The sequence below is a fragment of the Abramis brama genome, assembly GCF_963993115.1.
Source record: "Abramis brama genome assembly, chromosome: 24".
Lineage (NCBI taxonomy): Eukaryota > Metazoa > Chordata > Actinopteri > Cypriniformes > Leuciscidae > Abramis > Abramis brama.
The window spans coordinates 730,001-757,075 of record NC_139986.1 but is presented as its reverse complement, the minus strand read 5'-3'; the positions used below and the strand labels follow the sequence as shown (position 1 = coordinate 757,075).

At 42.9% G+C, this 27,075-nt stretch overlaps 1 protein-coding gene across 1 annotated transcript in view; it reads right to left on the bottom strand.

Annotated features, from left to right (window-relative positions):
• Positions 1 to 27,075, bottom strand: part of reck (reversion-inducing-cysteine-rich protein with kazal motifs) — a 69,805-nt gene that overhangs the window by 3,803 nt on the left and 38,927 nt on the right. The window contains exons 12-19 of the mRNA XM_084103050.1: positions 23,146 to 23,282; positions 20,553 to 20,693; positions 18,113 to 18,301; positions 14,681 to 14,803; positions 10,676 to 10,847; positions 5,139 to 5,334; positions 3,994 to 4,204; positions 3,833 to 3,906 (exon numbers count right to left, since the gene is read on the bottom strand). Of these exons, the coding sequence (XP_083959176.1) occupies positions 3,833 to 3,906; positions 3,994 to 4,204; positions 5,139 to 5,334; positions 10,676 to 10,847; positions 14,681 to 14,803; positions 18,113 to 18,301; positions 20,553 to 20,693; positions 23,146 to 23,282 (1,243 nt within the window). The remainder of the gene's footprint in view (positions 1 to 3,832; positions 3,907 to 3,993; positions 4,205 to 5,138; positions 5,335 to 10,675; positions 10,848 to 14,680; positions 14,804 to 18,112; positions 18,302 to 20,552; positions 20,694 to 23,145; positions 23,283 to 27,075) is intronic.

The following is a 27,075-nucleotide window of genomic DNA, read 5'->3' as shown; positions in this document are numbered from 1 at the left end:
GATCAACACTGCCCCCTGCTGACTGATGTCAGTAATGATCAACACTTCCCCCTGCTGACTGATGCCAGTAATGATCAACACTGCCCCCTGCTGACTGATGCCAGTAATGATCAACACTGCCCCCTGCTGACTGATGCCAGTAATGATCAACACTGCCCCCTGCTGACTGATGTCAGTAATGATCAACACTGCCCCCTGCTGACTGATGCCAGTAATGATCAACACTGCCCCCTGCTGACTGATGCCAGTAATGATCAACACTGCCCTCTGCTGACTGATGTCAGTAATGATCAACACTGCCCCCGCTGACTGATGCCAGTAATGATCAACACTGCCCTCTGCTGACTGATGTCAGTAATGATCAACACTGCCCCCGCTGACTGATGCCAGTAATGATCAACACTGCCCTCTGCTGACTGACTGATGCCAGTAATGATCAACACTGCCCCCTGCTGACTGATATCATTAATGATCAACACTGCCCTCTGCTGACTGACTGATGTCAGTAATGATCAACACTTCCCTCTGCTGACTGACTGATGTCAGTAATGATCAACACTGCCCCCTGCTGACTGACTGATGTCAGTAATTATCAACACTGCCCCCTGCTGACTGACTGATGTCAGTAATGATCAACACTGCCCCCTGCTGACTGACTGATTTCAGTAATGATCAACACTGCCCCCTGCTGACTGATGCCAGTAATGATCAACACTTCCCCCTGCTGACTGACTGATGTCAGTAATGATCAACACTGCCCCCTGCTGACTGATGTCAGTAATGATCAACACTGCCCCCTGCTGACTGACTGATTTCAGTAATGATCAACACTGCCCCCTGCTGACTGATTTCAGTAATGATCAACACTGCCCCCTGCTGACTGATATCAGTAATGATCAACACTGCCCTCTGCTGACTGATATCAGTAATGATCAACACTGCCCTCTGCTGACTGACTGATGCCAGTAATGATCAACACTGCCCCCTGCTGACTGACTGATTTCAGTAATGATCAACACTGCCCCCTGCTGACTGACTGATATCAGTAATGATCAACACTGCCCCCTGCTGACTGACTGATGCCAGTAATGATCAACACTGCCCCCTGCTGACTGACTGATATGAGTAATGATCAACACTGCCCTCTGCTGACTGATATCAGTAATGATCAACACTGCCCTCTGCTGACTGATATCAGTAATGATCAACACTGCCCCCTGCTGACTGACTGATGCCAGTAATGATCAACACTGCCCCCTGCTGACTGACTGATGCCAGTAATGATCAACACTGCCCCCTGCTGACTGATATCAGTAATGATCAACACTGCCCCCTGCTGACTGACTGATGCCAGTAATGATCAACACTGCCCCCTGCTGACTGACTGATGCCAGTAATGATCAACACTGCCCCCTGCTGACTGACTGATATCAGTAATGATCAACACTGCCCTCTGCTGACTGACTGATGCCAGTAATGATCAACACTGCCCCCTGCTGACTGATGTCAGTAATGATCAACACTGCCCCCTGCTGACTGACTGATTTCAGTAATGATCAACACTGCCCCCTGCTGACTGACTGATGTCAGTAATGATCAACACTGCCCCCTGCTGACTGATATCAGTAATGATCAACACTGCCCTCTGCTGACTGATGCCAGTAATGATCAACACTGCTTCCTGCTGACTGACTGATTTCAGTAATGATCAACACTGCCCCCTGCTGACTGACTGATGTCAGTAATGATCAACACTGCCCCCTGCTGACTGACTGATTTCAGTAATGATCAACACTGCCCCCTGCTGACTGACTGATGTCAGTAATGATCAACACTGCCCCCTGCTGACTGATATTAGTAATGATCAACACTGCCCTCTGCTGACTGATGCCAGTAATGATCAACACTGCCCCCTGCTGACTGACTGATATCAGTAATGATCAACACTGCCCTCTGCTGACTGATATCAGTAATGATCAACACTGCCTCCTGCTGACTGACTGATATCAGTAATGATCAACACTGCCCTCTGCTGACTGATATCAGTAATGATCAACACTGCCCCCTGCTGACTGACTGATTTCAGTAATGATCAACACTGCCCCCTGCTGACTGACTGATATCAGTAATGATCAACACTGCCCTCTGCTGACTGATGTCAGTAATGATCAACACTGCCCCCTGCTGACTGACTGATTTCAGTAATGATCAACACTGCCCCCTGCTGACTGACTGATTTCAGTAATGATCAACACTGCCCCCTGCTGACTGACTGATGTCAGTAATGATCAACACTGCCCCCTGCTGACTGACTGATATCAGTAATGATCAACACTGCCCTCTGCTGACTGATGCCAGTAATGATCAACACTGCCCCCTGCTGACTGATGCCAGTAATGATCAACACTGCCCCCTGCTGACTGACTGATGTCAGTAATGATCAACACTGCCCCCTGCTGACTGCCTGATGTCATTAATGATCAACACTGCCCCCTGCTGACTGACTGATGTCAGTAATGATCAACACTGCCCCCTGCTGACTGATGTCAGTAATGATCAACACTGCCCCCTGCTGACTGACTGATGCCAGTAATGATCAACACTGCCCCCTGCTGACTGACTGATATCAGTAATGATCAACACTGCCCTCTGCTGACTGACTGATGCCAGTAATGATCAACACTGCCCTCTGCTGACTGATGTCAGTAATGATCAACACTGCCCCCTGCTGACTGACTGATTTCAGTAATGATCAACACTGCCCCCTGCTGACTGACTGATGTCAGTAATGATCAACACTGCCCCCTGCTGACTGATATCAGTAATGATCAACACTGCCCTCTGCTGACTGATGCCAGTAATGATCAACACTGCCCCCTGCTGACTGACTGATTTCAGTAATGATCAACACTGCCCCCTGCTGACTGACTGATGTCAGTAATGATCAACACTGCCCCCTGCTGACTGATATCAGTAATGATCAACACTGCCCTCTGCTGACTGATGCCAGTAATGATCAACACTGCCCCCTGCTGACTGACTGATATCAGTAATGATCAACACTGCCCTCTGCTGACTGATATCAGTAATGATCAACACTGCCCCCTGCTGACTGACTGATTTCAGTAATGATCAACACTGCCCTCAGCTGACTGATGTCAGTAATGATCAACACTGCCCCCTGCTGACTGACTGATATCAGTAATGATCAACACTGCCCTCTGCTGACTGATATCAGTAATGATCAACACTGCCCCCTGCTGACTGACTGATTTCAGTAATGATCAACACTGCCCCCTGCTGACTGACTGATTTCAGTAATGATCAACACTGCCCCCTGCTGACTGACTGATGTCAGTAATGATCAACACTGCCCCCTGCTGACTGACTGATATCAGTAATGATCAACACTGCCCTCTGCTGACTGATGCCAGTAATGATCAACACTGCCCCCTGCTGACTGACTGATGTCAGTAATGATCAACACTGCCCCCTGCTGACTGATGTCAGTAATGATCAACACTGCCCCCTGCTGACTGATGTCAGTAATGATCAACACTGCCCCCTGCTGACTGACTGATGTCAGTAATGATCAACACTGCCCCCTGCTGACTGACTGATATCAGTAATGATCAACACTGCCCCCTGCTGACTGACTGATGTCAGTAATGATCAACACTGCCCCCTGCTGACTGATGTCAGCAATGATCAACACTGCCCTCTGCTGACTGACTGATGTCAGTAATGATCAACACTGCCCCCTGCTGACTGACTGATGCCATTGCAACTCAAATCCCTGTAAACACTGGAGAAGACGGAGTGACACATTTACCTTGGCAAAGATGTTCATCTGCTGTTTGTTCCAGAGGATCTGCAGCATTCCTGCACACACCGGACAGCAGGCGCCTGCAAACCGTTCAGAGAGATTAAATAAGTCTGTAACTCTAATGTAAATGAAATGAGTGTTTGTCTTGAGCGTGCGGCGGCACTGACCCGGTGGAGTGACGGGCCGGCACCGGCCGGTGGAGAGAGGAGCACACGGCACCGCGTTACAGCCCGAGTCCGACGGCACCCCCGACACGACCCCGACCGCGTGACACCGGCCCTGATAGTCCACAGCCACGCGGGCCGAGAACGCCTCACACACCGTACTGAAGCTCTCGCCACTGTGGCCACATACCTCTCTGGGCCTCCGGCAGGACTCCTGCAACACACACGCACACACACACGTTACACACGTTACACACCTCTCTGGGCCTCCGGCAGGACTCCTGCAACACACACACACGTTACACACAACACACACCTCTCTGGGCCTCCGGCAGGACTCCTGCAACACACACACACACACACACACACACATTACACACAACACACACCTCTCTGGGCCTCCGGCAGGACTCCTGCAACACACACACACACACACCTCTCTGGGCCTCCAGCAGGACTCCTGCAACACACACACACACACACACACATACAACACACCTCTCTGGGCCTCCGGCAGGACTCCTGCAACACACACACACACACACACATTACACACAAGACACACCTCTCTGGGCCTCCGGCAGGACTCCTGCAACACACACACACACACACACACATCATACAAACCTTCACCGGCATCACATTCACATCGCATCACATTCACAAAACATTTCACATATTTAATGCAGAGTTTATGATCAAAGCTCTGTAGTTTAAAACATAAAATGCAATGCATTACAATGATGATCGAGAGATGAACTAATAAACCTTCATCAAAAGCCTGATGATCATATTTGATACTCGTGATTTTTCTAATAAATGATGTCTGGATAATCAAGTAAAGCTGCTTCAGTCCAGCTGAAATATTACTAACAATATCAAAGTTATTCTCACGTTTCCTTGATAAAATCATGTCAGATTTGACAGCAGAAAGACTCGTGGAGCTCGAGCTGAAGGACGCTTGTACAGTTACACTAACAGACGTTCACTATCAGTCAGACACAGAAGGACTGGACTGAGTGTGATCAGCTGATCATCAGAGATGTGTGTGTGTGATCAGCTGATCATCAGAGATGTGTGTGTGTGTGTGTGTGATCAGCTGATCATCAGAGATGTGTGTGATCAGTGTATCGGTGTTCGTGACTCGCCTGGCAGTGTCCAGTGTACGCCAGGCTCTTGCCCCGCAGGTTCAGCAGGCACAGGTTGGCGTGCTCCATGTTGTCTGTGTCACACACCGGGTCGAGCTGGTTCTGGTCACAGCCGGTCGGTCGGGTCACACACTCGTGCTGCGGGCAGGGATAGTCCGACAGGTCCGTCAAACACACCTGACGTCTGGGGATACACCTGTGGACGAACACACACACTTGTCTAAACCTGACGTCTGGGGATACAACTGTGGACGAACACACACTCCTGTCTAAACCTGCTTCTGGGGATACACCTGTGGACGAACACACACACCTGTCTAAACCTGCTTCTGGGGATACACCTGTGGACGAACACACACCTGTCTAAACTTGACGTCTGGAGATACACCTGTGGACGAACACACACACTTGTCTAAACCTGACGTCTGGGGATACACCTGTGGACGAACACACACACCTGTCTAAACCTGACGTCTGGGGATACACCTGTGGACCAACACACACACCTGTCTAAACCTGACGTCTGGGGATACACCTGTGGACCAACACACACACCTGTCTAAACCTGCTTCTGGGGATACACCTGTGGACGAACACACACCTGTCTAAACCTGCTTCTGGGGATACACCTGTTGACCAACACACACACCTGTCTAAACCTGCTTCTGGGGATACACCTGTTGACCAACACACACACCTGTCTAAACCTGCTTCTGGGGATACACCTGTGGACGAACACACACCTGTCTAAACCTGCTTCTGGGGATACACCTGTGGACGAACACACACCTGTCTAAACCTGCTTCTGGGGATACACCTGTTGACCAACACACACACCTGTCTAAACCTGCTTCTGGGGATACACCTGTTGACCAACACACACACCTGTCTAAACCTGCTTCTGGGGATACACCTGTGGACGAACACACACCTGTCTAAACCTGCTTCTGGGGATACACCTGTGGACGAACACACACACCTGTCTAAACCTGACGTCTGGGGATACACCTGTGGACGAACACACACATCTGTCTAAACCTGACGTCTGGGGATACACCTGTGGACCAACACACACACCTGTCTAAACCTGCTTCTGGGGATACACCTGTGGACCAACACACACACCTGTCTAAACCTGCTTCTGGGGATACACCTGTGGACGAACACAAACACCTGTCTAAACCTGCTTCTGGGGATACACCTGTGGACGAACACACACATCTGTCTAAACCTGACGTCTGGGGATACACCTGTGGACGAACACACACTTGTCTAAACCTGACGTCTGGGGATACACCTGTGGACGAACACACACACCTGTCTAAACCTGACGTCTGGGGATACACCTGTGGACGAACACACACATCTGTCTAAACCTGCTTCTGGGGATACACCTGTGGACGAACACACACATCTGTCTAAACCTGCTTCTGGGGATACACCTGTGGACGAACACACACATCTGTCTAAACCTTCTTCTGGGGATACACCTGTGGACGAACACACACATCTGTCTAAACCTGACGTCTGGGGATACACCTGTGGACGAACACACACACCTGTCTAAACCTGACGTCTGGGGATACACCTGTGGACAAACACACACACCTGTCTAAACCTGCTTCTGGGGATACACCTGTGGACGAACACACACACACCTGTCTAAACCTGCTTCTGGGGATACACCTGTGGACGAACACACACACCTGTCTAAACCTGCTTCTGGGGATACACCTGTGGACGAACACACACATCTGTCTAAACCTGACGTCTGGGGATACACCTGTGGACCAACACACACACCTGTCTAAACCTGCTTCTGGGGATACACCTGTGGACCAACACACACACCTGTCTAAACCTGCTTCTGGGGATACACCTGTGGACGAACACACACATCTGTCTAAACCTGACGTCTGGGGATACACCTGTGGACCAACACACACACCTGTCTAAACCTGCTTCTGGGGATACACCTGTGGACCAACACACACACCTGTCTAAACCTGACGTCTGGGGATACACCTGTGGACGAACACACACACCTGTCTAAACCTGCTTCTGGGGATACACCTGTGGACGAACACACACACACCTGTCTAAACCTGACGTCTGGGGATACACCTGTGTAACAACACACACAGCTGTCTAAACCTGCTTCTGGGGATACACCTGTGAACGAACACACACACACCTGTCTAAACCTGCTTCTGGGGATACACCTGTGGACGAACACACACACTTGTCTAAACCTGACGTCTGGGGATACACCTGTGGACGAACACACACACCTGTCTAAACCTGCTTCTGGGGATACACCTGTGAACGAACACACACAGCTGTCTAAACCTGCTTCTGGGCATACACCTGTGAACGAACACACACACTTGTCTAAACCTGACGTCTGGGGATACACCTGTGGACCAACACACACACCTGTCTAAACCTGACGTCTGGGGATACACCTGTGGACCAACACACACACCTGTCTAAACCTGCTTCTGGGGATACACCTGTGGACGAACACACACATCTGTCTAAACCTGCTTCTGGGGATACACCTGTGGATGAACACACACACCTGTCTAAACCTGACGTCTGGGGATACACCTGTGGATGAACACACACAACTGTCTAAACCTGACGTCTGGGGATACACCTGTGGACCAACACACACACCTGTCTAAACCTGCTTCTGGGGATACACCTGTGGACGAACACACACATCTGTCTAAACCTGCTTCTGGGGATACACCTGTGGACGAACACACACACCTGTCTAAACCTGACGTCTGGGGATACACCTGTGGACCAACACACACACCTGTCTAAACCTGCTTCTGGGGATACACCTGTGGACCAACACACACACCTGTCTAAACCTGACGTCTGGGGATACACCTGTGGACCAACACACACACCTGTCTAAACCTGACGTCTGGGGATACACCTGTGGACCAACACACACACCTGTCTAAACCTGCTTCTGGGGATACACCTGTTGACCAACACACACACCTGTCTAAACCTGACGTCTGGGGATACACCTGTGGACGAACACACACACCTGTCTAAACCTGCTTCTGGGGATACACCTGTGGACGAACACACACACCTGTCTAAACCTGACGTCTGGGGATACACCTGTGGACGAACACACACACCTGTCTAAACCTGCTTCTGGGGATACACCTGTGGACCAACACACACACCTGTCTAAACCTGACGTCTGATGTTCATCATCGACTTGTGACATTATTCTCCAGTTCAGTTTCACACTTCAGTCACAAATTACTCCTTTATTATCACAGCTAACAAACATATGTTCTAAGAATGATGTGTTAAAATGTAACACTTCACAATAAGGTTCATTAGTTAACATGAACTAAGAATGAACAATACTACTAAAGCATTTATTAATCTTAGTTAAAATTAATTTCAACATTTACTAATACATTATTAAAATCAAAGGTTGTATTTGTTAACATTAGTTAATGCACTGTGAACTAACATGAACAAACAATGAACAGCTGGATTTTTATTAACTAACATCAACAAAGATTAATAAATACTCTAACAAATGTATTGCTCATTGTAAGTTGATGTTAGTAAATACATTAACTAATGTTAACTAATGAAGCTTATTGTAAAGTGTTACTGTTAAAGTTCCCATTATGGTACAAAAACGTTCTCTGAATGTTCTATAAATGTTTTTTCTTGGTTATGCAAACGTTCCATTCTTTGATCATTTTAGGAATGTTACTTTTAAATGCTCTCTGATTGTTCTGAAACAAGGAGTAACATTTCCAAACGTTAGACGAACGTCCAACTAAAACATTTCATGAACAATGTTTAACTAATGTTTTTGTGCTAATGTTTTATTAATGTTACTAGAAGAACGTTTGTTCATAACTTGCCAGAAGGTTCCCTGTCAGCTGTGATCATGTGACACTGAACTGACAGTTATTTGAAGTGATTTAGTTTCTTGAATCCAGCGTGCAGAGGTCGAGAGGTCACAGTGGATGCTCTGGTCCTCGCTCAGATGTTTAACATCAAAGCTTCCACATTTTATCATCTTGTTTACAGAGGAACAAACATTGCCTTTGAAAAGCGGGCCAAGCAGAGCTTACGCAACATGCATTGCTGTGTTACATAAGACAGATGTGGAAAGATCCTCAAACAGAGACTCGTTTAACCTGACGCTGGAGATCGTGACCGCATGAAAGTCTTCAGCAAACGAAGGCTTACAAACACACACACACTGAAGAGACCAAACACAGATTGTGTGTGTCCAGATTCAGTCTGAGAACCAGCGGCCGACGTCAGCGGTATTACTTTTATTAATCTTTCACAACAATTATTTCAATTGAAGTAATTAATACCATGTTATGTTTGATACAGTGTTATTTTAGGGTTATTGAGAGTTTATTAATAGTTTGAATTGTTTTCTATTTTTATATGTTCTGTTCAGTCATTTTTTATTTTTTAAAAATATGTCTATATAGTTTTTTTAATAATTTTTTTCAGTTTTATTAACCAGTTTCAGTTATAGTTTTAATACATTTACTTTAATTAAGATAAACTAAATGAAAATAAGAAATTTTTCCTACATTTTTTATGTTATTTCAGTTCATGTTTATTTTATTTAAGTTTTAGTGTTAGTTGCAATTAACTCGGATTTTTTATTGAATTATTTTTATTTCTTATTACTACATTTTACTATTATTATTATTTATTAAAGATTGTTAAGGAGTCTTTTATAATGTTGTTTAACTTAACTAAACTTATATAAGGATTCCAAATATTGTAATTGTATTATTATTACTAATTATTTGATTAATAAATTATTACATATATTATTTTTTTATTACTAAATTGTAGTATTAATTATTATTATTTATTAAAGATTTGTGCCTTTTATCATATTGAGGAAAGTTTATTCAAAATAAATTATTATTACAGTTATTCATTAGAATTTTTTTTAATTTTATTATTAAAACACTGATTAATGCATTCTTTTTTTTTTTACATGTATTAAAAATAAACTGCCGTTTTGCATAATTTTATTATATTAATTTATTTATATTCATGTGGCAAGTTGGAGAAATATTTTTTTTCATTAATTATAATTACAATTTAATTGCTATTTTTTATTTTATTTAATAATACAAATTAATTATCAAATAACTTTTTTATTTCTACTTATTAAACTACTATTATCAGTTATCATCATCATTATTATTATTAATGAAACTTTGGTGTCTTTTATCATATCACAGAATGCTTATTGACTATATTAATGGATTCAGAAAGCAGAGTGTGTGAACGGATGGCCAGCAGTTCAAGTGGATGTACGAGGAATCTGTTTCCAGAGGAAGAGTCACACACACACTCCTGATGAACACACACGCGTCTGAGCTCCAGATCCTGGACTAATCCCGTCAGGACAGAGCTGTGAACTCTCAGCTTCGCTCCAGCAGAACAGTCTCAGACAGAATCACTCGGGTCAGACGAGTGTGAAGGACTTCATCACTCACCTCTGGTTCTTCTGGCAGGGGTTGGGCAGGCAGGGGTCGATGCTTCTGCACGAGCCGAACACAAACTGATTGTCCCTGAAGCCGACACAGCGAGCCACACATGCACTGGGATATGTGCGTCCGTTCCCGGCACACACTGGCACAAAGTGATCCGCACAACCGCAGGGAAGACCTGAGGAAGAAGAACAACACGTGCTATTAAAATCATACTATTTTATTTACCAGAGAAAGCTTAGCATTAAAGTCATATCCATATTTAAGGCAACAAGTCTCTTATGTGATCAAATAAAAGCAGCTTTAGTGAGCAGAAGAGACTAAAGCATTACAAAATCTTCATTACTGCAAATATTCGACTGGTAGTGTATTTTAAAATGTCTATATTTTAAATTCCCTTTCAAGGGAACTTGAGCTGCGTGGAAACGCTGTGGGAACGCCCCTGTGTGAGTGCGTCATGAAGCACGTATGGAATCAGTCCAATGGCGAGACGGAACGTCATAGGCGGGTGACGTCATCGACCAGGAAACTATAAAGCACACCCAGAAACTATAAACTATAAAGCACACCGGAATCATAACAGCGCCAGCTTCTGTGCCTTCAGCAAGCGCTCTGTGTGTGAATCATTGTCTCTGGTGTTTTATGTCTGTCTTTAGAAATTGTCAGGCAGGAGTTTTCACCCTATATAACTATATTATGGCGAGCGAACAGCAGTATAGGAAGTGTGTTCAGGTGGGGATCATGCTGTTGCCAAACTAAGCATCAAGTGGCCTGCAGATAAGCAAGAGACAAGGCAGGAAAGTAAATTAGATGAACGCTTTCTGCCTTACCATATGCAGCCTCCACGCCAGTGCTTACCATTTTTTCCCGACCTCCACACTGAGGTGTCGAAGTCGTTGAAGAAACCGGTTTCATTTGTGTTTAGTCCCCAAATATCTACATATTACAACATCCATGGGGCTAGACAGCGATGCCAGAGGCGGAAGAGACGCTTGCGAGCCATCTCTCCCCCGAGTCGGCATCATCCTTTAAAGCACTGGCATTACCCTCCAAGCCACTCAGAAATACTTCGGTGGGTAATGCTTATTCGGCGGCGGGTCAGGTCATGACATGCCTGCACACTATGTTCATCCTGCAGGCATACCAGGCCGACCTATTAAAAGACATGAGCGAGAGTGAGGAGGTCAGGAGGTAATTCGCAAATTTATCTCTTTGTGCCACCAAGGAGACGGCCAAGTCAGTGGGTCGTTCTATGAGAGAGGCATTTATGGCTGAACCTCTCAGGAATGAAGGAGAGAGAAAAGACCTTCCTCCTGCTGGCCTATTCGGTGACTCAGTCAACACAGTCATCGATAGGTTTCAAGAAGAGAAAAGGCAAGCGGCAGCATTCCAGAAATTCCTGCCAACTCCGCGTTCATATCTCAGGGACTGCTGGGTGGGAGCAGTCCCGGCCGTCGACAAGCTCCTCACACCGGGCACAACAGAAGCAAAGTGTCGCATTCAATGATCCTGAGAGCTATGCTGGAGGAAGCCTATGGCTCCTGGAAGGTTCAACCATACCAGACTGGTCTTGGGTGAAGAGTGAGATGAAAGGCAGCACTTGAACAACCAGCCAACATCACAACAACAGAGGATATCCTGGAAATCAACACCAAACCCCCTGACTCTTCTGAGGTTAAAGCTGCCATCCAAACCTTGAAGAGTGGCAAGGCATGTGGCATAGATGCTATTCATGCTGAGATGCTCAAGGTCGACATTCCAACATCAACAAGAGTGCTGACGAACCTATTCCAAAACATCTGGAACAGTAACACCATCCCTGAAGACTGGCCCAAAGGTCTTATTGTCAAAGTCCCCAAGAAAGGCAACATTAAGAACTGTGACAACTGGCGTGAAATCACTATTCTGTCTATTCCAAGCAAGGTGTTCTGCAGAGTCCTTCTCAACAGGATGGAGACAGCCATTGACACCAGGATTAGACAGGAGCAAGCAGGCTTCAGGAAGGGAAGAGGATGTATGGTCCAGATATTTGTTTATCTGCGTAACATCATAGAGCAGTGCTTGGAATGGAATACACCCCTCTACATCAACTTTGTGGACTTCAGGAAGGCCTTCGACAGTGTCCACCGAAACACCCTCTGGAAGATACTGCACTCCTATGAAATACCATCAAAGATCATCTCAATCATAAAAACATTCTATGAACATTTTAAGTGTAGTGTCATTATGGGAAATGACCTCTCTGAGTGGTTTTCCGTGCAGTCTGGAGTGAGACAGGGGTGCATCATCTCCCCTATCCTCTTCCTGGTCGCCATAGACTGGATTACAACCAACACCATAGCAGACAGACCCAGAGGCATCCAGTGGACTCTGTTCTCCCAGCTGGACGATCTTGCTCTCCTATCAACCAACCAGTACAACATGCAGTCTAAAACTGATAGGCTGAAAAACTTTGCCAGACAAGTTGGGCTCAGTATCAACACCTCCAAAACACAAGTGAAGTGTGTCAACTCCATCCCCACAGCACCCATCCTTGTTAATGAAGAACCACTTGCGTTTGTGGAAGGTTTCACCTATCTGGGCAGTCTCATCAGTAAGGACAGCGGGGCATCTAAAGATATTACAGCAAGGCTGGGAAAGGCTCAGGGTGCCTTCTCCCAACTCCGTTCTATATGGAGATCGAAACAATACAGTCTTAAAACGAAGATGCTCATATTTAACTGCAATGTAAAGTCTGTTCTGCTGTACGGTTCAGAGAGCTGGCGAGTTATCAAAACTGACATGAGGAGAATGGAAGTGTTCCATAATGGATGCCTCCGACCAAAATGCTAGATATTTTGGCCTAATAAGATCTCCAACAATGAACAGTACAAGAAAACGGGAAGCCGGAGCATCACCAAGGAGATTACACACAGACGCCTGAGATGGCTAGGACATGTGTTGAGGATGGAGCAGGACAGCATCACAAAAGTCGCCTTAAGATGGACACCACCTGGCAAAAGAAAACCTGGGAGGCCCAAAACCACCTGGTGCAGAACTGTGACAAAAGAGCTGGAACAGATGAACCTGTCATGGGGAGAGGCTGCCAGGGACCGAATGCAATGGAGAGTGCTCATTGAAGCATTATGTCCGATTGGGGACGAAGAGAAGCAGTAGTAGCCACTCACTGTAAAGCAGTTTCAAAGACTGTTAGGTCTGATGGCAGCAGCGTCCAACATTATACCTTGCGGCCTGTTGTACATGAGACCGTTGCAGTGTACTCTCTCAGGTGAGTGGGTCGATCCTTCACCCCCTCCCAGAACTGTGGAAACTGTGGGCTTGGCCTCTGAGGGGGCCCAGGTCATAAGTTCAGGTCTCTCAACTGAGGTTGTTGAGACCATTCTCCACTCCAGAGCTCCATCCACGAGGAAGTTATATACCTTGAAGTGGAGATTATTCACTTCCTTGTGTGGAGAGCACCTGTTGGATCCGGTTAACTGCCCGGTGGGTGCAGTGCTGGAGTTCCTGCAGGACCGCTTCTCCACAGGGTTATCCCCCTTCACACTGAAGGTGTACGTGTACTAGCTGCTTACCACGTCCCTTTGAGTGGAGAATCCTTGAGGAGACACCCACTATCAACTCGTTTCCTTCGTGGCACTTTGAGGCTGAGGCCAGCAGTCCGCACGAGGGTGCCAACTTGGCACTTGGCTGTTGTACTAGAAGGCCTCCTCCTAGCTCCGTTTGAGCCTATTGAAGAAGTTTCTGAGAAGTTCCTTACTCTTAAAACTATCTTTCTTATTACTATCTCGTCTCTGAAGAGAATTGGAGACATTCAAGCACTCTCCATTTCACCCTCGCAATCACGCAGAGGTGTTCCCACTGCGTTTCGACGCAGCGTCACGTTCCCTCTTCAGGGAACTATGGTTAAATACGTAACCGAGAATTTTTTTGTCTGTTATTGTGTATAATAGTAAGCATGAAGAACTATATTTGAATATAGACACAGGTGTAATCTGAGAAACACACACACACCTGTGAAGCTGCGCCGGTCCTCGTCTGGTCCGTCGGACCGCAGACACTGACGGGACGAACAGACGGTTTCTCCGGCGAAGCAGGAACAGGCCTGGCAGTCGAGCCGGAACGAGGAACCGTGAGCTGGACCGGAACATCAGATCAGAACATCAGTACACTGGGACGAGGATTCACTCGTTCACAACATTCACTCTCTGAGATCAGCAGATTCTCCACTGAGACAGACAAGATTAATTTCGTCTCTTTCTTCCACTGTCTGCGTTTGCAATAAAGAAATCTGCACTTTGATCTTTGAAACTTTGCAGGTCTTTTACATTCACAAACAGCTTTATTACACACTACATGACTGGGAATATTCAAAAAAGAATATTCAAAATCTGTGTTACAGATTTCTTTATTGCAAACGAATAACTATATTCTCATATTATGACAAAGAATATAACACTACACATTTTGTTTTCATACAAACAGTAAAAATCCTTGCGAGATTAGTTCATCTTCTAATACGCATCGCTTGAGACAACTATAAAACACATCTGTCTCTAATAAACCGCTTTAGAAGCGGAGTAAAAATAAACATGAAAGAAAAGGCAATAAACTCATTCAGGTTCAAACCAACAGGCGTAAAATGAGCTGTTTACAAAAGAGGAATACTAATAAAAACAAGAAGAAAAGATCATTTCAATTTATATGCAATTATTCTAATTAGAAGGTTTTAAAAGTGTGTGTATATATATATATATATATATATATATATATATATATATATATATATATATATATACAGTGCTGGTCAGAATTATTTGCCCCCTTGGTAAATATGATCAAAGATGGCTGTAAAAAATAAATCTGCATTGTTAATCCTTTAGATATTTTATAAAACATATTAGCAAAAATCTAACCTTTCATTGAAGTAAAATAATTGAAAGTGGGGGGAAAATCACATTATGAAATAAATGTTTTTCTCCAAAACACGTTGGGAACAATTATTTGCCCCCTTTTATTAAATACTTTTGCAACCTCCTTTTTCCAAGATAACAGCTCTGAGTCTTCTCCTATAATGCCTGATGAGTTTGGAGAACACCTGACAAGAGATCAGAGAGCATTCCTCCATACAGAATCTCTCCAGATCCTGCAGATTCCCAGATCCATGTTGGCGCTTCTTCTCTTCAGTTCACTCCACTCCTCTTCTATAGGGTTCAGGTCTGGGACTGGGATGGCCATTGCAGATGTTAGTTTTGTGCTCAGTGACACATTTTTATTTTGATTTTGATGTTTGTTTTTGGATCACTGTCCTGTTGGAAGATCCAAACATGGCCCGTTATAAGATTTCTAGCAGAGGTTGTCAGGTTTTGATTTTTTATCTGTTGGTATTTGATCGAATCCATGATGCCATGTATCTGAACAAGATGTCCAGGACCTCTGGCAGAAAATTAGGCCCACATCATTAAAGATACAGTAGAGTATTTCATTTTACACATAGGCTACTTTTTTTATCCCTGTATGAAGCAAACCCATGTTAAGTGTTTGCTGCCAAAAAGCTCTTTTTTTGTTTCATCTGGCCATTGAACGTTAGAAAAGTAACTGACACTACTGGAACTTCAAACGGTATAGGTTCTATGGCCAGATGAAACAAAAAAACATGGGTTTGCTTCATACAGGGATAAAAAAGTGAGTATAATAGTATACTATAATAGTATACATGTGTAAAATGAAATACTCTGCTGTATCTTTAATGATGTGGGCCTAATTTTCTGCCAGAGGTCCTGGACATCTTGTTCAGATACATGGCATCAAATACCAACAGATAAAAAATCAAAACCTGACAACCTCTGCTAGAAATCTTATAACGGGCCATGTTTGGATCTTCCAACAGGACAGTGATCCAAAAACAAACATCAAAATCAAAACAAAAATGTGTCACTGAGCACAAAACTAACATCTGCAATGGCCATCCCAGTCCCAGACCTGAACCCTATAGAAGAGGAGTGGAGTGAACTGAAGAGAAGAAGCGCCAACATGGATCTGGGAATCTGCAGGATCTGGAGAGATTCTGTATGGAGGAATGCTCTCTGATCTCTTGTCAGGTGTTCTCCAAACTCATCAGGCATTATAGGAGAAGACTCAGAGCTGTTATCTTGGAAAAAGGAGGTTGCAAAAGTATTTAATAAAAGGGGGCAAATAATTGTTCCCAACGTGTTTTGGAGAAAAACATTTATTTCATAATGTGATTTTCCCCCCACTTTCAATTATTTTACTTCAATGAAAGGTTAGATTTTTGCTAATATGTTTTATAAAATATCTAAAGGATTAACAATGCAGATTTATTTTTTACAGCCATCTTTGATCATATTTACCAAGGGGGCAAATAATTCTGACCAGCACTGTATATATATATATATATATATAAAAAATCATAATCAAATAAAAACATATATGTGTGCGTGTGTGTGTGTGTGTGTGTTACAGATAATGTTTTTAATGTTTTAAACAGATATTTCATGTTTAAAACATTTTGGAAACATAACAAGCAACTATAATTATTCATCCATTGAGAATTAGATGAATTACAGATGCATGAATTTGTCGTTTCATGCAACATCTCACCAATAGATGGCAGCATCCACCTTTCAATAGTCTCAGTTTTCTGCGTCTTGCTTTAAACTTGCAATAATAATTAAATAAAAACTAACAAAATCGTAGGTGTCGGTTATATAAAACCATCATGTAAAACACATGATTAAACTACATTACTGGATTAATATTTAAAGTGCCCCATTATGCTTTTTTGAATATTCCCAGTCATGTAGTGTGTAATAAAGCTGTTTGCGAACGTAAAAGACCTGCAAAGTTTCAAAGATCAAAGTGCAGATAAATTGAATTTTTCTCTCCTAAAAGAAAGAAGTGATTCTGAACTGAAACGAAACTGAAACTCGTCCTGCTGAACCTGTGTAGGTTTTTAACTCATTAGCATAATGCCAGCCTGTGGTGTTGATTGGCTGAGCAGCGTCTCTTAGCCCCACCCTCAAACACTGTAGTGTATCTGAGACGAGTTTGGGCCGTGTTGTTCATGTGGAGAAGACGCTGTTTTCTGAGATTGATACGGTAAAACCCACGCCATCGTTACTGTTCGTATCACTGTGATCAAGAGCTGAGATTCAGATATGATAATGAGTGTTTGCTTTCTGACCAATCACAGCAGACTGGGCCATCTGACCAATCAGAGCAAAGCAGCTCTTAGAGAGGCGGGGTTTAGAGAGACTGAATCTTCGAAAGAACTGTTTCAGACAATGATGTTCAATGTTTATTATGAGGAAAATTAAAGTGTTTTTTTACCTCAGATGCACGCAAACCTGTTGTAGGAAACTCTTAACAACATTAGGAGCCTTTAAAATAGCATGATAGGGCAGTTTAAGCACTCAAGCGTCTTACTTCTGCGCTGTCCTGCAGTGAGGCAGGTCTGGGTGGTGTCGACACATGGCATCTCAGCGCAGTTCTCCAGGCGTCCGCTCTGACCGCAGGTACACACCTCATAACAGCCCACCTGTGCGCTCCTCGTGGGCACCTGGATACGGGCGTCCATCGGCACCAGGAACTCCGACGCCTCGCCCAGTTTACAGCCTTCAAAACATACAGAACAAACATCTCCAGACTGACGTCATAATACAATCCTAAAACACTGATCTATATTTGCCTGAACTTGCAGTATACATTAGAGGTCACAACGCTCGGTATCCCACAATGCAGTTCGCTCAACTTGACCGTACGTCTCTGCAGTGTAAAAAATTACTAGAGTACGTTTTACAAGAAAATATTATTTCAGTCTTTCTACTTTAACCCTCTGGTGCTCCTCAGTCAGTTTTGACCGAAAAAAAGTACTTTTTTTTTTTTTTTTCTTCATCAGAATGGTAGGAAACGTGGTAAAGGTTTTGGCACTTGCTGTGTGAACACACACACAAAAAAATCAAGGACAAGATTCAAGATTCGAACAGGTTAAATGGTCCTCAATAAAATAGTCACACTTGTGCTCCTCGCGGTCAGAAATGACGCATTGGAAATGAATGGAAGACGAATTTCCTCTAGTGGAAGCGTTTGGTACTGCAGCCGAACAGCATCTCACTGAAAGATCCTTTTTGAGTTTGCAAAATGTTTTTGAAAATATATATTTCATATAAAAATTAAAAATAGTATTTTTGCTAATTTTTCATAACAATAAACTTAAGATTCTGTAACTTTTTTAAAGTTCACTTTTTAAAACTTTTTTCACTTCAGCAATAATCTGCCAAGTGTCGTCTTTGAAAAGAGATCAAACTTCAGTCTGTGCTTTAAAACATTCAAGATTTACGACAGTTTTAAGTTGGAAATTTAGGAATTTTAAGTTTAGAATTTAAGGTCTATGCCCAAAAAGTGAATACATGGATTATAAATACAGCGTAAATATAATTTAGTACTATAAAATCCCCTAAAAATACAAAATATTAAATAAAAAATATTATCGAACAAAAATATAGTACATTCATTTCATTTAAATAAAATAAACAAATTTAGGTCACGCGAAGAGCACCAGAGGGTAAAAATTACACGTTTAATTTAACATGTTACTTGCCGTCCCTTTGTAATTAATGAGAAAATTGATTTCTGAGTGAAAATTGTTTCTAAGTAAATCCTACAACAATAGTTTTTTGTTTTCCCAGTGAATAAAAAAGGATGTAATATTAGCAGTGAAAGCAACTCATTTGATTAGACTATCAAAAGTTAAGGTTAGATTCATTTGATTGAAAAAGCAAAACTGTACTTATTTCTGAGGTAAACATGCAATTACAGTCATGTGGCAACAAAACAGCATTCTACAATTGTATGATATACAAAATTATATAAATTAATACTTTTGATAAATGATTCAAATGAATAAAATAAATACAAAATAATAAAATGTTGATTTAAATTAAAATCTATATTAAATATAGATTTAATATATATTTTAATTTAAATCAACATTTTATTTATTCAATCTATTTTGTATTTATTTTATTTAATTTAAATAAATTAAAATTCTATTAAATAAATTAAAATATATACATTTTTTATTAAAACAATGTTAAAATATATAAACATGTTTTTGATTCAATAAATAAATCAAATAAATAAATAAAATGTTGATTTAAGTAATGCTAAAGTATATAACATTGTTATCCAAATAAAATGAATCAAATAAAAAAAATATTAATTTAAAAACCATTTTAAAATATATAAATAAATAAATGAATAAAATTAATATATTAGTTACCTATTGATTTAAATAACAATGTTAAAATATATAAAATTGTTATTAAAATAAAATGAATAAATTAAATAATTAATTAAATAAATAAAAATGTTGTTTTATAAAACAATGTTAAAATATATCAATGTAATATAAAAATCAATAATCAAATAAATAAATGATTAAAATTAATAAGATAATTAAAAATAATTAATTTAATAAATAAAACAATTAACAATGTTAAAATATATAACATTGTTATTTCAATAAAATGTACAAAATAAATAAATAAATAAAGTAAACAATATTAATGTAAAAACAATTTTAAATTTTAACTTTTGATTAAATAATGACTAAAACAAATAAATAAATAATGCATCTAACAGTACAGTACTACAGTGAGCAGAAAAAACATAATAATGCCGTGTAGAAGAAACCAAATATTTTTCAAATGTTTATAATATTATTTTTTTACTGTGTGAATTGGTTCTTTATACATGAAAATATAAAGCTGCCTTTTAAATTTGAGGATGTTCTTGTGGCATCTGAAAGATGCTGGTTTCAGCTCATAAGTGCAGATGTTGTGGTGTGAGTGAGTGATGACGCTACCAGGAACGCAGAAGTACGGCAGGCAGTCTTGTCCGGGATGGCAGCCCTTCCGGTTGACCTCGCACAGGTGATTGCTGGGACACGGGTTCGGGTTGCAGGGATGGATGACTTCTTCAATGATGTTGTCAAAGGGACTGGGAGCTGCAGACAGCAGGAGTGAGATCAGACGAGATGAACGGGATCAGGCACACTGAGAGGGATCGAGGGATCTGGACGGGATCAGACACACTGAGAGGGATCTGAGGATCTGAATGGGATCAGACACACTGAGAGGGATCTGGACGGGATCAGACACACTGAGAGGGATCTGAGGATCTGGACGGGATCAGACACACTGAGAGGGATCTGGACGTGATCAGACACACTGAGAGGGATCTGAGGATCTGGACGGGATCAGACACACTGAGAGGGATCTGAGGATCTGGATGGGATCAGACACACTGAGAGGGATCTGGACGGGATCAGACACACAGAGAGGGATCTAAGGATCTGGATGGGATCAGACACACAGAGAGGGATCTAAGGATCTGGATGGGATCAGACACACTGAGAGGGATCTGGACGGGATCAGACACACTGAGAGGGATCTGGACGGGATCAGACACACTGAGAGGGATCTGAGGATCTGGACGGGATCAGACACACTGAGAGGGATCTGGACGTGATCAGACACACTGAGAGGGATCTGGACGGGATCAGACACACTGAGAGGGATCTGGACGGGATCAGACACACTGAGAGGGATCTGAGGATCTGGACGTGATCAGACACACAGAGGGGGATCTAAGGATCTGGATGGGATCAGACACACTGAGAGGGATCTGAGGATCTGGATGGGATCAGACACACTGAGAGGGATCTGGACGGGATCAGACACACTGAGAGGGATCTGGATGGGATCAGACACACTGAGAGGGATCTGGATGGGATCTGACACACTGAGAGGGATCTGAGGATCTGGATGGGATCAGACACACTGAGAGGGATCTGGACGGGATCAGACACACTGAGAGGGACCTGGACAGGATCAGACACACAGAGGGGGATCTAAGGATCTGGATGGGATCAGACACACTGAGAGGGATCTAAGGATCTGGATGGGATCAGACACACTGAGAGGGATTTGGACGGGATCAGACACACTGAGAGGGATCGAGGGATCTGGACGTGATCAGACACACTGAGAGGGATCTGAGGATCTGGACGGGATCAGACACACTGAGAGGGATCTGGACGTGATCAGACACACCGAGAGGGATCTGAGGATCTGGACGGGATCAGACACACTGAGAGGGATCTGAGGATCTGGATGGGATCAGACACACTGAGAGGGATCTGGATGGGATCAGACACACTGAGAGGGATCTGGATGGGATCTGACACACAGAGGGGGATCTAAGGATCTGGATGGGATCAGACACACTGAGAGGGATCTAAGACTCTGGATGGGATCTGACACACTGAGAGGGATCTGAGGATCTGGATGGGATCAGACACACTGAGAGGGATCTAAGGATCTGGATGGGATCAGACACACTGAGAGGGATTTGGACGGGATCAGACACACTGAGAGGGATCGAGGGATCTGGACGTGATCAGACACACTGAGAGGGATCTGAGGATCTGGACGGGATCAGACACACTGAGAGGGATCTGGACGTGATCAGACACACCGAGAGGGATCTGAGGATCTGGAAGGGATCAGACACACTGAGAGGGATCTGAGGATCTGGATGGGATCAGACACACTGAGAGGGATCTGGATGGGATCAGACACACTGAGAGGGATCTGGATGGGATCTGACACACAGAGGGGGATCTAAGGATCTGGATGGGATCAGACACACTGAGAGGGATCTAAGACTCTGGATGGGATCTGACACACTGAGAGGGATCTGAGGATCTGGATGGGATCAGACACACTGAGAGGGATCTGGACGGGATCAGACACACTGAGAGGGATCTGGACAGGATCAGACACACAGAGGGGGATCTAAGGATCTGGATGGGATCAGACACACTGAGAGGGATCTAAGGATCTGGATGGGATCAGACACACTGAGAGGGATTTGGACGGGATCAGACACACTGAGAGGGATCGAGGGATCTGGACGTGATCAGACACACTGAGAGGGATCTGAGGATCTGGACAGGATCAGACACACTGAGAGGGATCTGGACGTGATCAGACACACCGAGAGGGATCTGAGGATCTGGACGGGATCAGACACACTGAGAGGGATCTGAGGATCTGGATGGGATCAGACACACTGAGAGGGATCTGGATGGGATCAGACACACTGAGAGGGATCTGGACAGGATCAGACACACAGAGGGGGATCTAAGGATCTGGACGGGATCAGACACACCGAGAGGGATCTGGACGGGATCAGACACACTGAGAGGGATCTAAGGATCTGGACGGGATCAGACACACCGAGAGGGATCTGGACGGGATCAGACACACTGAGAGGGATCTAAGGATCTGGACGGGATCAGACACACTGAGAAGGATCTGGACGGGATCAGACACACTGAGAGGGATCTGGACGGGATCAGACACACTGAGAGGGATCTGAGGATCTATGCTCACCCAGGTATCTCTCCAGCGGGATGCATCGCTCCGGGTCGTCGGTGGGCGACAGCATGTCACAGATGCGCTCCGGCGTCTGTCCTTCATGGAAGCGCTTCCGGTCGCCACACTGGCTCAGGATATCCACACAGTCCGACCTGAGGACACACCAAATACAGCACTCTTGTTCTTTATGGAATATTGCAGTATTTATAGTAAATGATTTATCGGTGCACATCATTATTGTGTTCATAATCTTGAATCGGAATAGAGTGTAGACTGTATAAAGTTTTAAATTTTGAGAAATCTGAGGTATATTTTTACAGACTGCTGAAAGCAACAGAAAAGAGAAGCAAATGAATCGCCGGGATTCACAGAAACAACTGGATCCAGGCAGAGAAACATGGATTTACAGTTATCATTTTGTGTAAATATGCTGAATTTAGGGCTAAAATTATACCCTTCATATTGTATTGTTATATATTATTATAATATTGTATTGACAACTCATCAATTAAATTTACCATCGTATATTCTGCATAATTGGATGTTTTTAAATAAACACTGACAAAAAACTATACAAGTTTTAGGGCTGGACGATATGATGATATAACATTGATAAAGTGATCACATGGATTTAGACCTATATTGTATTTCTATAAAGCGTTCACAGGCAATTGAAAATCAGGCTCATATAAATGTCAGGAAACATGATTCCTGCTGCATGTCAATATCCACGGATCACTGGATCTTTGGTAAGTTGTAAGGAACACTATATCGAGTCCAACCGTTAGTTTAAACTGATAATCGTTTGTTTTAATTGGGTTTTCGCAGTTTCCTCCATTAAATCCAGCAGCAGTTCTTCTGCCACTCAGTCCGACTGAGGGAGTGTGATCCCGCGGGAAAGTGACGTCAATGCAAACCCTCTATAACTTCCCTCTCTCTTGCAGCATCTCTTCTCTTCTCTGATGACGAGGGCGGGGCAACCTGTCACTCACATGAGATCAGCCAATAGCAAACCACAATCATCCAACCAGTTCCCCACAGACACAATCAAGCCCCGCCCACATCTGTTCTTGTTCCTGAAGCGATTCACTCGGATATACGACACTATAGGGAATGTTCCTTAAATTCTAAGGTAATGTATTATCAGTTTTAATGTAATGTTATCCTGATGATAATTTAGTGTTGATTTGATGGTTATCTGGGTAACACTTTACAATAAGGTCCATTAGTTAACATTAGTCAGTGTATTAACTAACATGAACTTACAATGAGCAATACATTTGTTACTGTATTTATGAATCTTTGTTAACATTATTTAATTAAAAAATACAGCTTTTCAAACATAGAAGTATTGTTCATTCTTAGTTCATGTTAACTAAGGTAATGACTAATGTTAACTAATAAACCTTATAGTGTTACCATTATCTGTTATTTTGAGAGTGTTGCTTCTGTGTTAATGTGACGTAATGTTGTGTCAGTGTTAATGTAATGTTTCTTTTAATGAAATTCTAAACCATTAAAACTTTTAAACCATTCCAGAAACAAAACTGTTGTTATTTTTGCCTAAAATCAAAAAACATGTGACACTTCATAACTCGCAATTGAGCTTTTACTTCATATATTTGCTTTGTAATATCAATTGTGACGGGACGGCCCTTCAAAGCCAGGATCATAATTCATCTTCAGCTGCGCGAATCCAATACATGCAGCTCTGGAATATGTTGGAATATCATGAAAGGACACAGATGGCGTCATTCCTGATCACTAACAGTTATTACATGAATTATCATGTGTGCTTTTGTTGTAAATCTGTGTGTTTCTGCTGGTGTCAGAGGCTCAGAACGGGGCCAGAGCTCTTCTCTGTGCGTCTGCCAAGCGTGAAACTATCGTGACCTTTGCCCTCAGACAGAGCAGATGAAAGCCAGCTTCCTGTTGACTGTACACACACCGTACACACACCATACGAGTGTTTCAGGACGCCTTTCAACTGCCACATGTCCATATGTGCCATTCCCGGGAGAGGTTCGATGTCCCGCGGCGTCTTTTCCCATTCCAGCCGTGGATTTGTTGTTTCTGCTCGACTCACAGTGACAGAAACATTCGACCTGTTTAGTTTAGCAGCACATTGTAAGACACTTAACTAGCGCACCGCTGAGAGAGACTGATGCATCTGAAAATATGATCAACCTTACACATCAATGATAACAGACAACTAAATAGTAGTGGCATAATTAATTCATTTATTATTTATTAAGTCTATTTTTGATTCACTAAAAAGAACCGGATCATTAGAATCATTTGTTTGGGAATCGGATAGAGCTGCAATATTCATGATAAAAGATGGCAATCTCAATTCAAACACAAGACAACGATTCTCCTGTCTATTAAAGCTTGACGAGTGCGATCACGGCGAACACTCAGGTCTGTGTTCTGATCCAGAGAGAGCCGTTGTCATGATTAGATATGAAACGGCTTCACAAACTGTCTTTTCAACCACACAGGATCATTATTTCTGTCTTACAATCATTCATGTTATCACATCAGTACTGAATACAAGACTATAGTTCAGATATAAACACTGATGTCTACGGTAGAGATCAAAATAGAGTAAATCACCTTTTGAAAGTAACCTGATGCTTCAAATAACGACGTATTACATCATTACACCAGTAGGTGGAGACAAGTGACTGTTAGAAAATGTATTTTTCATTGAATCATTCATTAAAAAGAGAATCATTCGCTGATTCATCCAGTAGTGAAATAAGTGTAGTATATGAGCGAGTCATTGAATCATTCACTCCACTCGATTTTTATGTTAATAATAGGCTAGGTGCACGTGGCCGCCATTTTGGATTTCGGATCAGCGAGTGTGCGGGTAGACACTTCCGGTTTCGCATTACGCCCAGTGCAGGGAGCCAGAGAAAGCCGAAATTTATCTTTTATAGTTGTTTATAGAATCAATTATCACTTAAAATACTACTAAGATCCATATTACTATCACACGAGCCAATGGCAATTAAATTAACGGATGCATAGTCAGATTAATGAATGAAATACTGTTCACGAACAGAAGATTTTATTTGACTCATATACGCATACGCAATGACAGTTATGCCTACTGTAAATATAGAGTTACAACTGCCATTGTCTAACCGCACACTCGCTGATCCGAAATCCAAAATGGCGGCCACGTGCACCTAGCCTATTCAAATTACTTTGACATTTTAAATAGACTGCAGCATTTTGCCTGAATCTCTAGTAAACTACGTTATTTTGTTTAGTTGTCTGATCAGAATCGTGCGAAAAAATAGTGATTCTCACTTTATCCAGAATCGTTCTGAATCGTCCAGAATCGCAGCTCTAGAATCGGACAACAATCGTCACGCTTTCGGCTTCTTTTACTGGCTGTAGATTCACTAGTGTTGTATGTGCGCGATTGAATAAGTTTTGTATTTTAGTACGATATTCCTGGAGGAACAATGCATGTTCAAGAGCTTTCTATGTGTTTCATGGAAGCCTGCTGGAACAGGACCTGGTGTCGGATCACGCGTGACTGATGCATGGTGGGCCATTAATCACAGTCACAGCTCTTCATTCATTGCCAGTGTTTGAGAAGATCTGCGCGCTGAATGCTTGTAGTCACAGGTTTATAGTGCACATAATACATATATAACATTCATTTCAACCCAACAGGTATACTTCTATTACATGTAATTGACCACTAAAGATTTGTGCTAAAGCAACATGCCGGTTTAGATTTCAAAACCCATCATAAAACAACCTGCAATTATCTGGATATGTTTCATTTTCACTGCATTCAAGAAATCTGAACACTGTGAGAGAACACACACGACTCACAGAAAACTGGCGTCAACAGGCTGTTTGTGGACAAAAGCGTGGATTATGTCACTTTTATACGGCAACAAAATGTTTTTTGGTCTAGTT